Source organism: Vulpes vulpes, chromosome 11 (genome assembly GCF_048418805.1).
Source record: "Vulpes vulpes isolate BD-2025 chromosome 11, VulVul3, whole genome shotgun sequence".
Lineage (NCBI taxonomy): Eukaryota > Metazoa > Chordata > Mammalia > Carnivora > Canidae > Vulpes > Vulpes vulpes.
In genome coordinates, this window is record NC_132790.1 from 42,704,659 (window position 1) to 42,728,412 (window position 23,754).

The 23,754-nt window shown below is 35.6% G+C and overlaps 1 protein-coding gene across 8 annotated transcripts in view; it reads left to right on the forward strand.

Annotated features, from left to right (window-relative positions):
* The window catches only part of DEUP1 (deuterosome assembly protein 1), a 78,511-nt gene that overhangs the window by 49,641 nt on the left and 5,116 nt on the right, over positions 1–23,754 (forward strand). For 4 of the 8 annotated variants that reach the window (XM_072726165.1, XM_025993208.2, XM_072726166.1 and 1 more), the window contains 5 exons: positions 1,290–1,487; positions 3,318–3,404; positions 9,602–9,625; positions 12,747–12,943; positions 19,041–19,155. In XM_072726165.1, the coding sequence (XP_072582266.1) occupies positions 1,290–1,487; positions 3,318–3,404; positions 9,602–9,625; positions 12,747–12,943; positions 19,041–19,155 (621 nt within the window). The remainder of the gene's footprint in view (positions 1–1,289; positions 1,488–3,317; positions 3,405–9,601; positions 9,626–12,746; positions 12,944–19,040; positions 19,156–23,754) is intronic. The other 4 variants (XM_072726170.1, XM_072726168.1, XM_025993211.2 and 1 more) reach the window with 2 other exon arrangements.

The window sequence follows — 23,754 nt, forward strand, 5'->3', positions numbered from 1 at the left end:
CCCTCCTCTAGGAAACCCATCCTGACATCCCCAGGCTGGGTTAAGCACCCTTCTACCACATACCACTGACATGCATTGCTCCTCTGTGTTCTGTATATTTTTGTTTCCCCCAATGGACTACGATTTTCTTGAGATGGTGATTATGTATTTTATCTCCAAATCTCAAGAATTAGAGACGGTGAATGATTTCTAGAAAGGTGGTAAGAGGCTGAACCAAAGACAGTGGTAGTAGAAATGGAGAGCAGAGGAGAGATATAGGAGAAATTGAAGTACAAGGGACAGAATTTGCTGCTTGACTGCATTGTCAGGTCGGGAGGAGCCCAAGGTGATCCAGAGGTCAGTGACAAGGAAGGCCTAACTATTGTTAAGAATTGGGCAGTCCACAGGCTTAAGTGGAAGAGATGATGCATTTTCATAGACACTTTCAGTGTGAAATTTATCATAACGTGATTCTGAAAAAACATAATGTTTAGTCACAAATAATACACACAATTTAGGCAAAAAAAAAAAAAACCACTGAATTTAAAGCTAAGAGTCCTAAGTTCTAGTCCTAGCTCTGCCAGTTAATAGCTTTTTGACCTTGAGTAAGTCACTTAACTTCGCTAAGCCAATTTTTCTTCCTAAAAACCTGCTTGGTCCATATGCCTCTAGGTAGTGAGTCCTGCGTCTTTCCACCACACATTCTGCAGTGGTCATTTGATGGGTGTAAAGTTAAGTTATAGGGTGCCTAGAGATGACAGTAAGGCATTATGCACTAAAATTTTAAGAGGGTAGATCTCATGGTAAGCATTCTTACTACAAAAAAAAATTTTTTAAGCAAAAAAGGAACAAGGAAACTTTTGGAGGTAATGGTTATGATTATTATGTAGGTTGTGATGATAGTAACATGAGTATATGTCCAAACTCACCAAATTGTATACGATAATTATGTACAGTCTTTGAAGACTATTTATACCTCAGTAATGCTGGGAGGCTAAGTGCTTTATTATATTTTGTTCACCTTCCTGTCAAAGCAGTTATCAAAGCAGTATCAGTAATAAGTGATGATTTGCATATAATAGAAAATAGATGTGAGAAATGGAATTTTGAATTTGAAAGGAAAAAACTAAATGAGCCATTTATTGTAAGTATCTATTTTTAATTCATCATTGATCAGAAAAGGTGAGTAAAGTGGGGCCTGCCAAAGGTTTAAGATAGGACAGGAAGACTGAGCATGGCTAACAAAAGCCTTAAGCTGCTTGACAAATAAAAAGATTTGTTAATATTTGCCTGGAATATATCTGCTGCAGATAAGAAGCCAACTCTATCAGGAGGAAGAGTACCATGGCTCTGAGCAGGAAAGAATGAGGAATGAAATCTCTGACCTAACAGAGGAGCTCCATCAGAAGGAGATCACTATAGCAACTATCATGAAGAAAGCTGCCCTTCTGGAAAGACAGCTAAAAATGGAGTTAGAAATAAAAGAAAAAATGTTAGCAAAACAACAGGTATGCAAGCGGGCAGGATGGCACTTTCCAGGTCACTGTGTTGCACAGTAGTCTTCCTCCTTGACTAATAAAGCATTGGATTTCTTGATATTGTTTCTGAGACTAGCATCCCGGAAATGCTTGGTGGAGCCACATAAAACCTTTGCGAAATAATGCAAAGTGTGGGACACCTAGGTGGTTCATTCGGTTGGTTAAGCGTCTGCCTTGGGCTTGGGTCATGATCCTGGAGTGCTGGGATTGTGGTCCCAGAAACCAGTGCCACATGGGGCTCTCTGCTCAGTGGGAAGCCTGCTTCTCCCTCTCCCACCGCCCCTCCGCCTGCTCATGCTTGCTCTCTCTTGCTGACTTTGTCTCAAGTAAATAAATAAAATCTTAAAAAAAAAATAATGCGAAGTATCATCAAAAGAGAACCAGGGGAAAAGTGATGACACAAGATAATTGCACTAAATCTCATTCTAACATTTTCTTGTGACACATATTTTGATCACCTCCCACAGAATGCTGTAGTCAAAGATTTCTTCCTGAATTTATTTTCTGTAGTTCCATTAATATTTTTGTCTTTAAGAAAAAGCCTCTATTCCAGCTTTTTGTGGATACTTCTTACCCCCATTTTATATATTTATTAGGGAGGGGTAAAAAAAATGGATGTTGAAACATGAAAATTATTCCATATTTACTGAACTCGATGCACCATATGGTTCATGGTGAAAGAAAAACAACAATTATACCATTCTACTGTTAAAATACTGCAAGTGACTTTGAGGTCCACCCCTCCCTCCTTTGGCTTCCTCCTTTTTCTCCTCCCTTTCTTTCATACTATTTCTTTTGAAATTCCTCAGTCCTTTGCTCATCATCAAATTGATGATCTGTTATTAAAAGCATGAGGTTTATCTACTTTTCTTACCCCAAATTGAAAGGCTTTGAGGGCACCATTCAATGACTTTCTAGGCATATGAGGGTCACTTCACAAATAAGATGGCTATTTAAATCCTGTGTGTTATAAAAACGAGATCTAACTTTGCCCAATTATAAGCCATAAACTATGATAAATTTGTACAATACACAGGAAAACAGCATAAATGAGATAGTAGCATTGATTGTACTGCTATAGGAAAAGATATTTTAGAAGTATTAACAGTGATTCAGGTAGTTGGATTATGAATGATTCTTATTTTCTTCTTTATACTTTTCTGCGTTTTTAGGTTTTTGATCAGGAGAATATATTTTGTAATCTACAAAGTAAATAAATCATTTTAAGGGAAGTGTTTTCTATAGAAATGAGGCTTATCTAAGTAAAAGAGCAGATGTGTGTAAGTACTAGTCAAGTAGAAGAAATCAGGGAAAAATAAATTAGAATAAAGTAGTCACCAGAGAGAGAGAGAGAGAAAGTTTGGCAGAAATACTAGAAAGAACAAAATTAAACATAAAAGTAATATTTGCATATTATAAAAATTAATTAGGTAGTGAAGAATTCAATGGGCATTGTTCTTGGAGCGTGTTTTTAAATTGTGATTTTTCTGGTGTTAATTTGCATAGGGTAGAAAAGTTAGAAGTGAGAAATGGAATTTTGGAATTGGAAAGAAAAAACAAATGAATCGTTATTGTCAGTATGTGTTTTTAATTTAGCACCAATCAGGAAAGGAGGGTAGAGTGAGGGCTGCCAGACTGAGAACTAAAGGCAAATATCTGATTTATGATGATCAGGCCTAACAAGTGTTCCTCTTCCCTACACTTAGAAAATCTATAGATTAGTAAAATTTCTTCTAATACAGTTGCAAGCTTTTATTATATGATTTTTGCATTCACTTTTACCTCCCGATCTGCTTTCAGGTCTCAGATATGAGATATAAAGCTGTCAGAACTGAAAACACACATCTGAAAGGAATGATGGGCGATTTAGACCCTGGACAGTACATGGTAATAACAAGCTGCAACCATTTATTAAATCAAACTGGGACACTACGTAGTTGGTCAGGATTTACCCAGCCCTAATTATACTAAGCACTTTCTATGTGTCAGATGTACAGGAGTTGGGGTGGCAAATTATTTTGCATCTGGATTGAATTTACTTTTATCCTCAGACTAGAACGTTTGAATTTCTTGTTTTCTCCTTTGCTCTTTTCTTGGGTTGGGCTAAATTCTGAGCATTTCCTCAAACATGCTACTCGCTCACTTTTGCTTTTGCATTTATCTCTGAAATACCTGCGTCCTGCGTGGCCTGATTCCCATGTCAACCATAGCCTTGATGCAGCCACTCCTGAAACTCCAATCAGAGTGAACTGGTCCATCCACATTTGGTCTGTACTTTGGTCTCACTTGTTTTGTAGCCTGTCACTTCCTCAGTGGATGGTAAAAAGGGACCATGTTATATTCATGTTTGTATCACCATCACCTCACAATGTCAGGGGTACAGCAAGTGTTCATTAAATGTTGGTTGAATAAAAGGAAGGAGGAATAAACAAATGATTGAGGATTGGCCTTATAGTTTTGACCGGTGGCTCTACAGACTGACCCCGGGGCAGCTTAAACAGACTGTGCCTTTCATTTCAGTTGTTCAATAGAGCAGTTGAAGGTTGGTTTTTATATATCAATATGAGAACTTTTATTTATCAAACTAGGGAAATACCACTGTTACTTGTTTAGCATTTCTTTGCTCTGGGAGAAAATTCTGAAATAAAATAATTTGCCTGCCATTGAGAGAATGGAGAGGATAGAAGATGAACAAGGTAAGCTGGTTCAGTTTCCTCAGCCATGACAGGAGGAAGTTGGGGTGCACGGGTTTCCATGATCCTGTATTTCTGGAATGGGAGCTACTCGTTCCCATAATGGTAAGTATTCAAGCGTCAGAGAGTTAGAAGCATTCTGCAAGCATTCTGCCTTTGGCCCTGGTTACAGATTCTGTGATTGGAGGACAGATGGATAAAAAGGAAAGTATATGTGGCTTCCCTATCTGTTACATAAAATCTGTGTGACATTTAGGACTTTTATTTCTAAACGCTTGACACCCAAAAATTTAAATTGGGTCCTGCCCCCATGAATGTCTTATTTTTTCCCCTCTCACAAAATGGTTTTTGTGTTATTTTTCTTTTTATTTTGAACTAAATGTTTTTCGGTGTGAATTCTGCGTCATCACAGCCCACACTGAGCCTGCTTCGCTCTGGCTTGTATAGGCATTTGGCTTTCTTCATTTATTTATTTATTTATTATTCAAGAAATAAAACACATAAAGATATGTAAAGAAGCTGATTATCCAACTGTTTTCCCCAATCCCAAGGTGGACTCCATAGATATCCAGTGCTTTAAAACCAATATGTAGCATTCTATAACTTTTTTCTTGCTCATGTACACATATAGAAGGGAGGAGCTGAATGTCTCTTTACAGAAATAAGTGTATAGTAAGTATGTTATTCTAAACTGCTCTTTAACTATATATCATGGACAGCTCTATGAGACAGTAGGAAAACATCTTTTTTTATCCTAATTTCTTAGGAAAATAAATATATACTCATGTAGAATATATGTAATTTTTATTAAATTGAATCACAACTTATATACTAGTGATTTTCATGCAGGTATGTAGTCATATACTATTTAGGAGTTTTAACTTTTTAAAAAAATTGGATTACATTATACACACTTTCCTGTGTCTTGTTTTTGTTCATTCAACAATATCTTTTGCAAAGCATTACAAACTAGCTGGTTTAGGTCTATTTCATTCTGTACAATGGCTTAATAATATCCTTTGATGTGAATCTATCAAAATTTATTCTTTTTCGGAATCAATTCATTTGTAATTAATTCAACCCTTTCTAGATTTTTGCACAAATAAATAATACTGTAAAAAAAATCCTCATACATACTCAATTCTTAGGAACAGGTTCCTAAGAATAGGATTGCTGGGGCCACCTGAGTGGCTCAGTAGGTTAAGCATCCAACTCTTGATTTCAGTTCAGGTCATGATCTCAGGGTCGTAAGATCAAACCCCACATCAGGCTCTGTGCTGGGCCTGCTTGAGATTCTCTTTCTCCTCCTTCCTCTGTCCCTGGCTTAAAAAAAAAAAAGGAATTGCTGATTAAAGGGATATGTATTTTTTAAGATTTATTTACTTATTTGAGTGAGAGAGAGAGCATGAGCAGTAGGTGCAGAGGGAGGGAGACTCTGAAGCAGACTCCATGCTGAGCATAGGGCCTCTTGTAGTGCTTGATCCCACCACCCTGAAATCACGACTGAGCTGAAACCAAGAATCGGCTGTTTAACTGACTACACCACTCCAGTGCCCCTGTACATTTTAATTTTAAAACATCTGTTGTCAAATCACATTTCTAGCATCTCTGTACGTGCATACCTTTTTTGTTTCCTCCTTAACAGCAAGAGGTGTTATTGCTCTTTTAAATTTTTGTCAGTCTGATGGGTGTGAAGTGATGTCTCAGTAGTACTTTAATTTCTACTTCTCTGGCTACATAGAGTATATTTTTGTATATTGGCAATATACAATGAATTCTATTCTTATTCATTTCTTCATTGAGATACCTTTTTCTTGTCAATTTGTAACAGCAATTTCCTAAATTTATTATTTATAATTTTATTTATGATATCTTTTTACCATACAAAAAGTTTTAATTTTTGTCAAATACATGTATATTTTTTTTTTGTTTATAGCTTCTGAGTTTTCTTCCCGGGATATCAAGGTTTTTCCAACTTCTAGACAGTATACACTGTTTGTGAGTGTGTCTTTGATGATTTTTATATTTTTTCACCTATGTCTTTAATCCACTTGAATTAAAATTTTACATTAGATATAAAACAAGAACCCAATTTAAATTTTCATATGAAGGTTCAGTTCATTTTATCCAGTTTCTGCAGATAATTTCCTGTTGGGTTTTATTTGGAATTGAGATAACTTTACACATTGCTTTGAAAGAATTGGCACTTTTATGATAGTAAATTTTCTCATCCAAGAATAAGACATGGCTTTCCATTTCTTCATGTCTCAGTTTATGCTCTTCAATAAGATCTTACAATTTTCTTTGCATAGGTTCTGTGCCTTCTTTTAAAATTTATGCTCGTGTTTTATAATTCTTGTCACTGTTATAAGTGGAATATTTTCCTTTTTCCATTTATTGTTACTATAGTAAGAAAGCCAAATTGTCTTTTAATTCTAGTAGGCATTTTACTAGGGACTCCTAGGGTTTTTTGAGATATACAATCATTTTAACAAAAATAGGTAGTTTTAACTCTTTTCCTACTGTTCATATCAATTATTTTTTGTCATATTGCATTTGCTAAAATCAATATTAAATAATAATAATAGCGATTGCTGACAAAACTAATTTTTTATTTTCAATGAAATTGTTTTAGAGTTTTACTGCTTAGAATAATATTTGTTTTTGGGTTCTGGTCTTATATATTTTTATTCCTAGTTTATTTAGAGTTTTTAAGATTTGCTGCTGGCTTTTATCAAACACCTTTTCAGCATAAATGACACCATGTGGGTTTTGTCTGTTAATTTGTTAATACCTGATTGACTGTGATTGACAGATTTCCTGATACTGACCTATCTTTGAATTTTTGGAAGAAACCTTCTTGGTCATTGTTTTCATTTGCCAGGGCTGCCATAATGAAGTACCACAAACTAGGTGACTTAAAACAATGGACACTTACTGTCATACAGTTCTGGACGTAGAAGTCCAAAATCAAGGTGTCAACAGGGCCACACTCCCCCCCCCCCCCCCCCACCACGAAACCCGTAGAGGACAGTTCTTCCTTACTTCTTGATAGCTTCTAGTGATTTCCAGCCATCTTTGGCAATTACCATCCTCTGTCTCCACATGGCATCCTCCTTGTACATCTGTCTTCACACAGCCCTCTCTGGTTCTCCATACTGTCTTCCCTGCATGCATGTCCATCTCTGTGCCCAAATTTCCCCTTTTTGTAGAATACCTGTCATATTAATTAGGGCCCACCTTCGTGACCTCATTTTTACCTGATTGCCTACCGAAAGATCCATTTTCCAAATAAGGCCACATCCTGAGGTGTACTAGGAGTTAGGACTTCTATATATATAATTTTTTTTTAAAGATTTTATTTATTTATTTGAGAGAGAGCGTGCTCATGAGCAGGGGGCGGAGGCAAAGGAAGAAGCAGGCTCCCCGCTGAGCTCCTCTGGTGATATGCTTTCTCTTAAAGGATAGATCCATCAACCACTCCAAGTCACCTCCTTTGGATTACCCAGTGGCTCCCAAGCTCTCCACTTCTTGTACTGGCCATACTTTCCTACATAATCTTTCCTCATGTTACTCCTTTCAAGAACGTGTGCTCAATTTCCAACTGGAAGTCTGAATTCTTCATAGTCCATGGCTTCCTTAATCTGGCTCTCCTTCTTTGTTTCCCATTAGTGACCTACACAAATCCTCTGCTAGAGCTAGGCCTGTCTTAGCCGCATTTGCATATGTGATGGCCATTTCTCATGCTCTTTCCTTGCTTCCAGGCCTTCACACATGCTTTCTTTCTACCTAAAAATTCCCTTTTCCTACTTCACAGAGCCATACCCTATTAATGTTTCAGGAAACTTAGCATAAATGTTATATGTTATACAAAATCTTCTTTGATTTCTCTCTACTAGGTTAAGTATCCCTTCTTGAAACTATCATAATATCCTTTACTTAACATCTATTGTAGCACAATGTTAAAATCACCTATTTCTTGTTAGCTACCCATCCCCTTACCAGTAGGCTCATTGAGGGCTGTTATGGCTCTAGTTTACCATTGTACCCAAGCACTTAGTATAGTGCCTGAATGCAGGAGGCAGCAAAAAAAAAATATTTTGTTAGATGAGTGAATGGACAAATGAGTGGGTGAGTGAATGAGTGAATGGATGAATCCATTATATGTCCTCCACCTGAAAGCTTTCCTTTACTTTTACCAAAGTAAAGACATAGTTTTATTTTACTAAATCCTATCAGTCCCTTCAGACCAGGATTAAGTTATATCTCCTCCATGAATTCATCTTCAGTTACTGTAGACTCCATTTACTTCTTTTTTTAACTTTCTTTAGCAGTTATAACAATTTAGCATTGAATTTTAAATTGTCTTATTTTTTATTTTTTGGTGTATATATGTATTGTCTCATCAGTCACAGACTCCTTGAGGGAAGAAGTGGACTGTGTTTTATACTTCTTACTGTAGGGTTTAGAACAGCATAGGGCTCAATGAATACTTGCGGATTTATGGGTCTCACCTGTAGTGTAAGAGGCATAAATAAGTTTTCATGGAAATTATTGCTCACATCATTAAAGAGATTGCCAGAGCCTTGTTTTATCTTACCTCCTGCATGATCTTAGTCTGATAGTTGTTGCCATTCATTGATTCAGAAAACATTTGAGTTCATACTTGGTGTAATGTGATGTGATACATAGTTATACGTCATATTAGTCACTGTTTTTTCATACATGTTAATTTTGTCTACTCAGTTTTGCTGTATTTTCCATTAAGGCAGAGTCATTTTTTCATATTTGATCACCTCTGACCTCTTAATATGTGTATATAAACAGTACATATTTGTTTAAAGATTGGTTAATTGGATATCATAAAATGGAATACCACTGATGAATGGCCCTCAGGGTGATGCCTTGTTAAAATAGTATTTAATCACATACACTTTATGTAGAATTGTAATTCATATAGAAAGTTGACTTTATAACTGCTCTCTCTCTCTTTTTTTTTTTTTTTTTTTTTTGTATGTGAAGATCTGGAATTGACTTTGATCATTTCAAGCCACTCTCCAAAGAGAAAGATCTCTATTGAATTTTAAAAAGAGCAAAGATAATCCTTTACTCTTTAAGAGTATGCAATCTAATCTATTATGTCATTTATTTAGCACTCACTAGTTTAAAGATTTCACATTAAAGAAAACTCCTATCTGTTAAAATCCCCTAATTAGATAGTTAATTCTTTCTGAAGTAATTGTAATGGATAAATAACCATGGAATTAAAGAATTGGCACTGAAATTTTACCTCAGGCAATAAGAAACAAAATATTTACATAATTATTTTTTATTTTCTAAAATATGTGCTATTTGGATAATACTCAAATAATAATTTTTTTTCCTTTCTAGACAAGTGAAATTACTGATGTTAAGGTAGGTCATTTTAAAATCACTAGAACTTTGCAAATTTTTCCACTTGACTGTGAAGCACCCTGCTTATTCGCACTTAGGGAAAGAAAGTTTTAAGAAAGCCCTCCCGCAGTGGTAGGAGTTAAGAGCCCTGCATTCAGTTATTGCCCTTTGCATACTTGGTGCTGTGGCAGCTCCCATTTTCCTGTGCAAAATCCACTGATGGGACTCACCACCTCATATGTAAGTTTTCCTCAGGTCTCAGTGAGATACTCAAGATAGTAATAGAAGTAGCTCTGAAAAAGATGTTTTCCTTGGATTTGTGCAAGAACGATGACATCAAGTAAAGTGTCAGGGGCTGACCTTTATTCTTCTCCTGGGTAGCTCATGAAAAATCAAATTTATCATGATGGATTTTTTGTGATTCCATATTTACCTAGACCCATAGCATATTTAGTAAATTTTCCTTCATTTAAGAAAGGTGACATAAAATCAGATTTAATCTGAACTTATGATTTATGGTAATTTTTAAGACTAATTTGCCCTTTACGATCGATAAAGGTTGCCAAATAAAGTAATAGCCTAAAAAATTAGTACCTTCACAAGTATCTAAACCACCCATTGACATATTAAAAATTAATATACTAACCATAAAACATGATTGAAGTTGGTCCCTCTGTAGAAATACATTGTTAGACTATTATTGCAGAATATATATGAATTTAAAAAGAAAGTGTACATATAAAATACTATTATTGAGACACTTCAGTAACTCAACTAGCCACATGCTAGCATGTCAAAGCAAGTAGGCACTAGGAGGTTTTGCCATTTCAAGAATGAAGCAATCGATTAAAACTACAAACCCCTAAAATGGGGGGGGGGTGGAATTTTGAGATAACAGGCCTATAAAATAAGCAATCAGAAACACAGAGGTAGAATTTAATCAGTGCCTTAATCTTCACATGATAACCATCTAATGAAGGATTATTTCCTAAAATTAGTAGAAAAGTATTTAAAAGAAACATGAAATGAGAGAGCCCAAAAATGCTGTCAAGGAAAATAGAATATGCTTTTAAGTATAAATCATGTAAATACATCACCTGTGTAATTTTTTCAGGTCATGCTCACACTTATTTAATTATGGTGCATTTAGAAAGTTATAGACTCTTTATAAAAATTATTACTATCGTTCTTAATCACTTTCAACCAACACTGGGCCAAACAGAATCACAGATAAAATCTAATTTTATAGAAAAATCTTGAATAAAATGATAATGGAGGAGCAGACCATCAAGAATTATATATTTTGATTAATAGATTTTTTTTTAGGAGTAAAATTTTGAATCTTTTAGATGACCTTTCTTGATCAGATCTGCTTATATGAATATTTTCCTTATGAAGGGCAAAATTTTATAAGACCACTTCCTTTATATATTATTGCAAATCTGCTCTAATTGTAGAATAAACAGTCCTTTCTCTTGTAAATTGCATATTACTCTTTCATCTGCACTAGTGTATCTCAAATGAGCAAATGTGAAGGCCTACTAAGGGCAAGGGCCTAACAAGCAGAGAAATATCTCCAGTGGTCCTTCTTTTCCAAAGAGCACCATGGTTCGTAGCCATATAATCACATAACCCTCTCTGAGTTGTTTTGGGGAGTTTGCTGTCGTGGAGAATTTTCTTCGATTTCAAAAGTTGGGACCTTTCTAAAGATTCATGAACTTCTATAACATATTGGGCAACAAACAGAAAATATAGTAAGCAGGCTTGGCCTTGGAAGCAAAAAATAAAACAAATAGGTAAACATTTTTAATACCTAATATGTATACAATTCTATACTTGTCAATCCTGATACTAATGTGATAATATATGAATAATTTAAAATGTGCAGTTCATCAAAAAAATTTTTTTTCAACTTTACTTATTTATTCATTAGAGACACACAGAGAGGCAGAGACACAGGCAGAGGTAGAAGCAGGCTCCTCACAGGGAGCCTGATACAGGACTCGATGCCAGTACCTCAGGATCATGACCTGAGCCAAAGGCAGATGCTCAACTACTGAGCCATCCAGGTGCCCCCATCAAAAAATATGTTAATGACTTTATGGAGGCATAGCCCATGGAATGGCTTCCATGTCAAAGCTTTGCATTTAGAAACTTCAAAATAAAAGTTCTAAGCCATTTTCATCTGTAGTCTTACAGGCTTTTAACCATAGAAATCTGGAGCTTCAGAAATGATACTTGATCCATGTTGTGCTTTTCTGTGCTAAAATATTATGCTCTGACAATACAGCAGTATTGTTGAATTAGCAACTACACCACTCACAGATACCTAATCATAGGACTAGAAGGAACTATGTAGACTCATTTAAAACATTTTCTTGACCTTATAAGAATATATTCTGTTTTTTAAAACTTTGTGAAAAGTTTAGACTCTCCCTAAGAAACTTCTTACAGCATTTAATTTAAAAAGCACCAGAAATCTTTGTTCTTGCTCAAAACCACTCATTTTGTGATTTAAACATGTTTTGTATTTTCTTCTTAAGACACATTAGAAATTGGATGGCACATACCAGATAGTAAAACTTCATCATGAAGCCACATTCCTCAAAACTGTGCTACACTAGCACAATCTCAGCTCTTAGATCTTTGCTTTAAAGTGGTCCAGAGTCAGACTCTAGTCTGTATGGATTTTGTATATAATTTGTTGCGTCACCCAACAGCGGGGAATCAATATGGGATTTTCTATAATGACATGTGTTATTGTGATCAAAGAAAAATGTCTTTCAAAATTGAAATGTATGTTAATTCTGGTTCCATTATTAACACCAGAAGGCATACCCTGTAAACATGAAAACTCTTAAATCCAGCCAATCTGTTCTTGATACAGAGAATGCTAATGCATAAGTGAACACGGGTACTAGTGTAGGCATTGCTTTTATTGCAATGTGTTCAGTGGTAAATACTCAGTATCTGTGTTGTGAGGAGGTAAGAAGGGGAAAAGGCTTTTGGATGTACATAGGAGTAGAGCCATACCACTGACTCCAGTCAAAGACACCTTCCAACAGACATGTCTAAACGTACAGAAAATATGCATCGCTTATAAGGAACAGTTTTTTCAGGGATTTTTTTTTTTATTCTCTAGAGTATGGACTTCACTAACAGGGAACATTCAAGGCATACATCTATTAACAAACTAGAACATGAGAATGAAAGGCTCCGAAATGATCTTGCAAAACTTCGTGCCAATGACAAATCAGCATGGGCTAACCAAAATACCTATGAAGAAATGGGACGATACACCTATCAAAACCAAATAAAAATGGAAAAACATGAAGATAGGTATGTTAACTCCCTTATATGAGGACACACATGAATGAACATACATTTAGAAATAGAAGTTTATTTTGAAAAAAATTAAAAAATTAAAATTGAATTTTATAAACTTTTGCTCTTCAGTTATTTTAATTTTATTTTAGTGATAATGCAGTAGTATAGATCTGCTGTTATTGCTTTTATTTTATTAAAGTTGAATAAATTAGTCTAATTTTATGGTTGATGTATTTACTTAAATTTTGAACTAAGACACTTTAAAAGGGGATCATGTAGGTAGCAGATGTTAATTCTCCACATGCTTCTCTTCACTCAGAGGAGACCTCCTACCCAATCGTCCAATTCTTTCCCCAGGAAGTGACCAATGGTTTGTTGCTACTGCTGGAGTGTCAGTATAAAGTGTATATTTTGAAGTTAAGTCGGAAGTGACATCATCCTATATCTGTACTTTGATTAAATATATGTAACATATGAAAATCTGTTTTTTTATGGCATTAAAAAATAAGATACTTGCTTATCTTTTGAGTGCCACATCAGCTTCTAAGAAGGGTGTGAAGTGACATTCACCAAAACACTACCATTTCACTGTTAGAGTTCGAAAGCTAGCGACAATACAGAATTTCATATAAAATATTTTTGGAATCCAAACTGTCCCTGGAGATTTTTCACTCTTTTTCCAGACTTTGAAAATTCTCAGCAAAATAAACAAGTTTCTTTTCTACAAGACAGCTCTAAGTCATTAATATGCTAATATACATTGTGAGTTTCAAGAAGAGGTGTGGTGTGCAGGACTCTTCAGACTTACTTAACATCGGATTTATTAACATTTCATGGCGCCACAAAATGATGAATTGATAGGACTCAACATCAGTACAACCTTTGCTCAAGAACTCATAATACTTACCAGGAAAACCTTACACACTATTCTCATATAACAGTATTTACAAGCTTGGGAAATTTACAGCCTTTGTGATCCTTAACTTCCCATCTGATAAATAGGAATAATAAAAGTTTTTTGTGAGAATTGTAGAAGAACATAGAGTTCCATGTAAAACACATATTTCCATAAATGTTAGCCATTCTTACTGATACTGTTATTACTGACAAAATTGTTAGCACTTATGATAATATGAATACTTCTTCAACAACTCACAGTGCCTAAAACGGTTTTGATGGCCAAATGGCTGAACCTGGCATTTCCTCAAAGATAGTCCTGTGGAGGCAGGGTGATGCTAGGCTCATCTTTGTAACTAAGCACACCCAGTTCTACAGGGGGTAGATCCATAAATCCATGGCACATACCAAAAAATATGTGTGTTTAGCATTCTTGCAGATGTAGCACAGCTCTCTACTTGTGTCACCTCTGCCCTGTACGTATTAGAGGATATATCCTAACCCGATGCAAGAGACAACAACCACTCAAAAGTGCTAAATGAATAACCTTTCTTCAAGTAGTTGGGGAAGGAAATGAGGGCATACTGGCTGCCACCCTATAACAAACACTGGCGGTGGGATCCTGGCAGGGGGCAGACAGAACAGGTCATTGAGGCACTGCGGTGGGCCAGTTCTCTCGTGAATGTGTCCGTGTGTGCTGCCAGGGGAACGGAAAATCCAAAAGAGTTCTAATTTTGATTGTGGTATAGAAATATTTTTTCTGACATAGAATAAACCCTCCCAAAGTGCCTTGCTACTCTACAGATTTATTTCTCTGTGGGTCAAATCATGACCCCGTGTATACAGTTTTTTCATTGTAAGGGAGAAGCAGGCCCCTAAAGATATCCTTTATAAAGGGTCTTCCTGGGTTTGTTAGTCAGGACTGGCCTGTATGGAGCACCCATTAGGTGCAGAACATTGTTTCCTATTCTTGCTTGTTGGGAAGAATTCTGAAAGCCTTAGATGACTAGATGACTAGAATTCTGAAAGCCTTAGATGACCACATCTGACTAGAAAGTGTTCTGCCACCAGGAATTGTGATTTAAAAAGCAGTTACTCTGCCTTTTATTACTTTTAAAAAGTAATTTTATTGTTTGGATGACCCCCTTTTTTCTTTGTTGGACGGCACAGAATGTGTTAAAAGGGCCTAACAAAAACAAGACAGTAGGAGACACAGAAAGCTACACAAGAGGTAAAACGCTCAGCAGGAGATTATCTTAATAAGCAGTTTGGACTACTGTTCCTGCCGCAGAGCCTTGTGTCCTGCCAGTCTCATCTGTTGAAAATTTCATTAAATTTGTTTTAATGCCTTGTCTGATTTCAGTGTTCTCCAGTGACCTGATTTTTAAAAGAAACAGCATTTCAAATGTTCTGAATAAATTATTACCATGTAGAAGCCGCTATGGGGAAAGCGTTGTTGAGTTGCAAGGACAGCGGGCTCCTCGGTGGAGAGCTGTAAAGTACATGCCTTTTAATTTCAGCAAGTGAAAAATGAAATGTTCCTTCTCTCCCTCACAGCACAGCTCAGTGAAGGCAAATAGTAAAAGCTATATATACTCGTTAGGCCTAAAAATCATCGGAACATACGGAGTCATATTTACATAGCAATGGCTAATGCAGGAAGTTCTCATTAAACTATTTTAGAGAGGAAAAAGCTTTTAGGTAAAAGTATATGCAGATAGAGTTCCACAAAATTTTTAAGTCTAATTTTTAGCCGCTTCCTCCTTAGGTGAGGAAGATTGCATAATACATTTTTATTTTTTTCAACTTTGTTTTATTTAAATTCAATTGATTAACATATTAGTGTATTATTAGTTTCAGAGGCAGAGTTCAGAGATTCATCAGTTGCATACAATACCCAGTGCTCATCACATCACGTGCCCTCTTTAATGTCCATCACCCAGTTACCTCTTTTAGGGTCAAACAGAGGTCTCCCCTAGCAGGGCAGGTGGTTCATCCCATCAGAGGAAGTTGCCAGCTTGGGTGTGTTTAATCTGATCCCTTAGTCTTGAGGTACCACAACTGGTTTGTGAGGAAGATTTATCAGTCATAGAAACTGAAAAGCCATATTTTTTTTTTCCTGAAGGTTTTTTTTTTTTTTTTTTTTTTTTTTTTAGTGGTCAGTGATTCATCAGTCTTATATAACACCCACTGCTCATCACATCACGTGCCCTCCGTCATGCCCATCACCCAGTTATCCCATCCCCTATCCCCCCCCCCCCCCCCCCCAGCAACCCTCAGTTTGGTCCCTATGGTTAAGAGTCTCTTATGGTTTGTCTTCTTCTCTGATTTCATTATTTTATTTTTCCCTCCCTTCCCCTGTGCTCCTCTGTTTTGTTTCTTAAATTCCACATATGAGTGAGATATGATAATTATCTTTCTCTGGTAGACTTACTTCACATAATACATTTTTAAATAATCTTTTATCCACTCAGAAATAACCCAATTTGTGTTGTTGTTTTTCATTCCTATTAGAAGTAATAAGAAGTTCTTCATGCTCATCCACTTAAACTATGAAGCGTTTTAGGATATTGTGGCAGATTTGCTTTCGGATAGGGAAGTTATTCAGAACTTTAAAAAATTATGAATAAGATGTAATTGAATTTAGTGAGGATGTACTGAATATTTTTAAAGTTTTTAAACAGAGTTTTGAAGTTTAAGGATAATTTATAAACTAATTTGGAATAATGTCATCCAGAGCAATTAATATATGACTAATTTTAATGACAACTCAATTTTATAATGGGTTTCATCTCTATATCTGATACATACTTAAAAGTCAATGTATGGTTTTAAAGGTTTCATCATGTACTGGAAAGAGTTTAGTGACCATAAATATTAATCACTAAAATTGCTTCAAATCGAGTCAATAAGTAAAGATTCTAACACCAAGAAAACCACAAAGTTGGTAGGTTTGTCATAACTACTCTCACAGAGTCCCTTGTCAAGGATGGATAGTCATCTAGAAGCAAAAAAAGCCCGTCATGAAAATTTTGTACCAATGTGTTACTCAATAAGGAGCAAAAACATAGACTGAAAAGTTGCAGGCCAGAAAATACTGAGCAGTTCCTAGAACAGGGAACATTGTGTGGAGTGTTAGGAGGTGAGGCTAGAAGCAGGCAGATTAGCACTTGTGAAGGGGTCCTGTTCCACACTGAGGACATTATCCTGGAGCCCAGTGAAAATTAACAGAACACCAGGAATGGATGTACAATCAGACAACTCTGAGAACTGCAGACAGTTGACTCCAAGCTCTCAAGTGGGCAGAGCTCTGCTCCCAACAACTGGGTCCTGCCCTCCTGGCAGAAGTAGGCAGAGGCCTCGGACTAGGACCTGTGGAAAAGACAACAGAAAAGACCAGATTATAAGAGGGAAATAAAAGCCTTCCGAAATGTCTTTTAAGATAGCTTTTAAATTGATAGACTGAACATTTTCTGCAAGGTGGTTTTATGAAGTATTGGAATAGCTGCATTCTAGAAGAACTTTGCAGATATAAAGACGATTTAAACCAAAAGTATTTTAATCCCTAATGTAGTCTTTCCTTTCAATCTCTACGTTTTATTGATCTTACAGTAAAAAGCATGTTCATATATGTTTTACTAATTAACACTGTAAACTGTATCGATACATCCAAAGCAAAATGGATAATTGAGATAATTCTGTAGATAATTTAGGACAAATAATACTTTCCCTGAAATCTTTGTATAATTGAGATTACAAAGAGATATGTATGTCTTGAGTCGCTTCTATAATTACCTTATTTTTCCCACTGTGCTTTGAAGTATAGATGGTAGCCTCACTCAAATTAAAAGGTTCAGCTGAAGACTCTATGCAGATGTACTCTGCAATTGTTATAATTCTATCTGAATTGTGGGATGTTTCATCTTAACGTGCACATCATAAACCATGTTATTTCAGTTTAATTTGCTGTTCTGTTTCCATGGTAATTATGGTTTGGAAGAATGGATTTAAAAAAAAAGATATATTTCAAGATAAGTAAAAATGGAAAACATGCTGTGTTTGTTTTTATGTCCTAATTTACAGATGTCTCACTTAACTTTTATTGCTATTTGTATGCATCACTTTGAAAATGTTTACATAATAGGAAATAGGTCTGTATAGATAGATAGTCTCTGGATAAGAGGAGAGAACAATAATGTGAATTTTTTGGAACTATGTGAAATTAAAATATGAAGGCTTTGAAAATGGTAAATCAATACCTCTGGATAATTTGAATAATCAATAAAAATGAATAAATAATTTTAAGTTGAAGGGATTCTTATGTTTTCATGGGCTTTGATGACTTTGATTAAATTTCAACCCCAATTTCATAAATTAATGTTCAGAAAGACATTTAGTCCCAAATAGCTCATACTGTTAGAACATTTTTATGTAAAATTTTATGGGAAATTGGTTCAGTTTTTGTTTTATTATTCGTTTACTCAGCATACCAAAATTTAAAATCTCACTGGTATTTTATTCAGTTTCATTTTCTACCTTATATTTTAGCAAAAACAACCAATTCTGTAGTGTACCTTTCATCCTGATTGTGGAGTTCAATTCTCCCAACCATCTTTTTTAATCAATGAAATAAATTAAAGTCACAGAAAGATATAGTTATCTGCTCAAGGTCAAGGTCATACAGCTACTAAGGATGAGTTTAGGAGATGATACAAATTGAAATAATGTTACAAATTGTTAAATCCTATAGGAATTAGAATTATTGTACAAGGGCTTGTTCTAGCATCAAAAAAAAAATAAAGGCAGCATAATTCTGTTGAGGCCATCGAGGTTAAGTGAAATAGAAAATACAGAAAGAGGATTATTTAGAATTGTCAAGGGCAGCAGTGTTAGCTGTTTTGAGATTCTTTCCAAACTGGTATCATGTTGTTTAATTAAATGGCAGAGGGACCCGAAAGTAAAACACAGAAAGAGATATAAAGTAGGCAATAAGAATTGAAGAATATTTTTAATGATTACAAAGTTTTCTGTTCATTATTAATCTTTAGAAATGATTCATCTGGAAAATTATTTTCAAAGAGATACTGAGATAAGAAGGCCAAACTTTTTGTTGTGCTTCCCCTACTGTTACATCAGAGAAATTGAAATCTTTAGCTACATGAACAGGCAGTGTCCTTGGTAGTGGTAAATGAGAACCATCCTTCTCTTTTAGACTTAGCCAAGATCGTGAGCCAAACAGAAGTGCAACGCCTCCACTGCCACCTTTGCCATTTCAAACCAAAGAAATGACGAGTCCCCTGATTAGTGATGATGAAGTGTTCCCACTGGTGAGTTGCTGGGTTGTTGGTTAATTTTTTTTTCCTTTAAGGAATGATTACTCCTACACTGATACCTATACACTGATGTTCACATAGTTGTTAAGAAAGAAAATATTGCTTCTTGAATAGGACTCCAAGGTGTATCTGTGAGTCGTTTGGCCGTGCCTTTCTATAGAAGGAAAAGAGATCCATAATGTTTCATCAAGTATTTCAATCTAAGGCTATTTTCTGAGATTCATCATCCATATTGTTTTATATGTTAATGTGAGGTAGTTAATCCATTTTTGTTTCTCGATAGTATTCCATTGTAAATAAATGCTGCATAGAATGATACTACAGTTTATCCATTTTACTGTTGGCAGACATTTGAGTTATTTCCTGCTCAGGAATATTACAAATAATGCTGCTAAAAACATTCTTGTATGTATCTTTTGGTGCACACGTGTACACATTTCCATTGGGTATATTCCTAAAGTGGAATTGCTGGGTCATAGGATATACTTAAGGTCAGCTTTAGGAGGTAATGCCAAACAGGTTCTCTAACTGTTTGAGCCAGTTAATACCCCAATAAGTAGTATTTGAGTGTTCTTCTTTCCACCACTTGGTACTCTCCGTCTTTTTTATTTTAGCTTTCCTGGCCAGTATATAGTAACTTCCTATCATGGTTTTAATATATATCTGGTGAATAATAAAGTTGAGCACCTTTTCATTGGCCATTTTGATGTTCTCCTTTGTAAAATGTCTGTTCAATTCCCTTGCCTAACTTTCTGTTGGATTGTCTTTATTCTCATCGATTTGTAGGAGTTCTTTATATATTCTGGATATAAGCCCTTTGTTGATTATATATATTGCAAATATCTTCTATCACTTTTACTTGCCTCTTCACTTAATAGTATATTTTGGTAACCAGAAGTTCTTAATTTTAATACATTCACTTATGAATCTTTTCCTCTGTGATTAACATTTTTTGGTAACCTATTTAAAACTTTGCCTGTCCCAAAGTTACAAAAATATTATCCTATGTTATCTTCTAGAAACGTTAGCTCTTTACCTTTCATATTTACATCTACACCTGGAATCAATTTTTGCATATGGTGCAAGGTAGTATTCTCAATCCCTTTCCCCATGAAAATATTCAGTTGAATTTGCACATATATTCTAGTCCTGTGGATTCTATTGAATTTTCTATATTACAAATCAAAATAATAACAATTTATTTCCTACTTTCATATCATTATACCTTTCTTGTTTTTTGTGCTTTATTTTACTAAGGCCTCCAGTAAATGTATCCTTCTCTCATTCTCAATTGCAAAGGAATTTCAATATTCCGCCATTGTGTATGATATTCACTATAGATATTTTGTAGACTCCTTTTAAGATTTTTTTTTTGAGATTTTATTTATTTATTCATGAGAAATAGAGAAAGAGGCAGAGATATAGGCAGAAGGAGAAGCAGACTCTCTGCATGAGCCCAATGTGGGACTCGATCCCGGACCCCGGGATCACGCCCTGAGTCAGACGCTCAACTGCTGAGCCACCCAGGCATCCCGATTCCTTTTATTAATGTTAAGCAATTTCCCTTTTATTTCTAGAATGCTGACTTTGTTCGTGAATTAATTTAGAATTTTATCAAATGCTTGTACTGCTTCTTTTGAAATGACCAAAGCAAAAACAAAAAGAAATGACCATATTAGTTTTCTCTTTAGTTTGGTTAATGTTTTTTCTTGTTAACTCAACTTTGAATTCTTGGAATAAACTGCACTTGATAACTGCATTTGGTCTGTTCATACTGGCTTAGACTTTTTGTTTTGTGTTCACTAGAGAAATTAGCCTGTAATGTTCTTTTGCTGTCCTTATCACCTTTGGCATCAGATTATGTTGACCTCATAAAACAGGTGGGAAAGATTCTTAATTTCATATTCTTCTGTTTCTTCATTTTCCTTGACTCTCTGTGTTGGTTTCTATGCATAAAAGAGCCACCACTCCCTGCCTTAAGAATGTGATTTTGTGTAGGTTAATTTCAGTCTTATATTTTTCAGTTCCTGAATTTTCATTTGATTCTTTTTTTGCATTTTCCAGTTCTGTGCTGAATTTCCTGCCTTATGATTTAATTTCTTCAACATAATAATCACAGGGTGTTTTTAAGTAGATATTTACCTCAGAAAGTGAGTAGTAGTACTCGTAGCAATTGCTTTCACTTATATTCAAAGTATATCATGTAATTTTTTAGCACCTCTCCATGTTATACTAATATTGGATGCAAATTATAAACAATGACAACAATAGGAAATGTTTAAAACCGGATGGGGTACCCCATGAGTGCTTTTCTGCTTTTCTGGAATCTGTTGGCTTCTTTTGGTAGAGATTGGAAATAAGATTTAAGGTGTGGAAGAAGACTTTAAACCATTAACTTTTGAAGTGTTAGAGATCTCTAAAGCCTTGAAATGTTCTTTTGTGTTCCTCTCAACATGAAATGCCAGAATTATTTGAAAAGAATAAAATTCCATACCGATAAAATAACTGAAATAAACCTCCTTATTTAAGTTATGGGAGCCACTGAGGGGAGTTAGCAAATTTTGTATCAGTAAAATCTGGATGCTGAAGGACTCCAAAGTAAGCATATATTCCAGTGAAACAAAGCATGATGAATTGCTAAATGCCATATGGTTCTAATGTCAGATGATTTTAGCATTTTAAGCTAGTTAGTCTCTGCTCAAATATCACCTCATCATGGGTGCCTGAGCAACCAACCTACAGTAGCGCTTCCTTCTTGATTCCCCTACCCCTTGTCCTGGTTTTTATTTTTTTCATAGCACTTCACCATAACACATTTATGTCTGCTCGTGTGTTTGCTTCCCTCTTCTAGAATTTAAGCTCCGTGAATATAGGGACTTTTTCTGTCTTCTCTTACTGTTGTAACCCCAGCACCCAAAAAAGTGTGGAGCATTAGTAGGCACCTAAAAAGCATACCAGCGTATCTGTTGTCTTAATAACAAGGATTGGGCTTCCTTCCTTCCTTGCATCACTCCTTTGAGGAAGTTCAGAGCCTCAGAGTTGCCAGGAAAAAATTATCTCCTGTTTTAGGTCTGGACATGGGGAACTTAATCTGCGATGGAAGCCCCAGAATTCCCTGAAAGACATGGTCCAATCCACTGTTCTGTGTTCAGTAGTTTCCCTCCACCTCCACATTTTAACTTCTACATCAGTACTATTCCTTCCAAGACCACCAGCAACCTTCTAGTTCATTAAACATGCTTTAAGAACTTGTCTTCCTTAATCTTTTTTTTTTTTGAAACTCTCATATTCTCTGGCTTCTATGACACTATTCTCCATTGATTTTCCTGCTGCCTTTCTGGTTACTTTTTCCCAGTCTACTTCTAAGCTTCTCTCTCCTATACCTGTCCTTAAATATTAATGCTCATCATTCAGTCATAAAATCAACATTATAAGCACCTGGTGTATGGCAGGTTCTGTTCTAACACATCTTTGATGAGACATAGAAGCCTACAGTCTGGTGAAAAAGAGGAATCTCACCAGTGGATGAATGGATAAACAAATAGCATTGTAGACACACAGTGGAATACTATTTAGCCATAAAAAGGAGAGAAATACTGATATGTGCTATAGTGTAGTAGATAAACACTCCAAAACACTATACTAAGTGGAAGCAGTTAGGCACAAAAGGTCATATTTTTTATGGTTTCAACTACATGAAGTGCTGAGAATAGGTAAACCATAGGAACAGGATGCAGATTAGTGGTTACCAGGGGCAGCTCCAGGAGCAGGGAATGTGGATCAGTAGCTTCGTGGGTCCAGTTTCCTTTTAAGATGATGAAACTATTTTGGAACTAGATAAAGATGGTGGTTGCATAACATTGTAAATGTACTAAATGCCACTGAGTGGTTCATTTTCAAATGATTTTACTTGATGTGCGCATTTTACCTCAAAGAAGGGAGGGGTACAATTAATGACTGGAAACAAATGAATATATATTTTTAAAAATCAAGTAATGATAAATTGTATGAAGAAAAGAAAAGCTGATATATGACAGGAACTGATGGGAGTGTGAGGGATTACTTTAGGTTGAGTGGCCTGGAAAATGAGGAGAGGACACTGAGGAGACCTAAATTAAGTTGAGACCTAAATTAACAACAACAAAAAAGGCCCGAAGATCTGGGGGAAGAGGGCTTCAGGCAGAGGGAACTCCTGGTGCAAATCTGTAAGGCAGGAACAAATTTGGTAAGTTCAAGAACCAGTCCTGGAGCCTAGGAGAGAAAGAAGATGGAATGCACTGGGGACAGAGAAATAGTCAGATATGTAGAGACTTTAGGCCAAGGGAAGGAACTCGAATTTTGGGTGGAAGAAAAGGAGGTGGGCAGGGTGTGGGGGTGACTGAAGGGGGCACTTGATGGGATGAGCACTGGGTATTATTCTATATGTTGGGAAATTGAACACCAATAAAAAATAAATTTATAAAAAAATAAAATAAAAAATAAAATATCTTTTAGAGAGATTCATGTCTTTTGAGTGCCAAATAAATAATAAATTATAGACGGGCAAAGGTAGAAGTGGGGAGAGCAATTTTCAGGCTATTTCAGTAGTCAAGG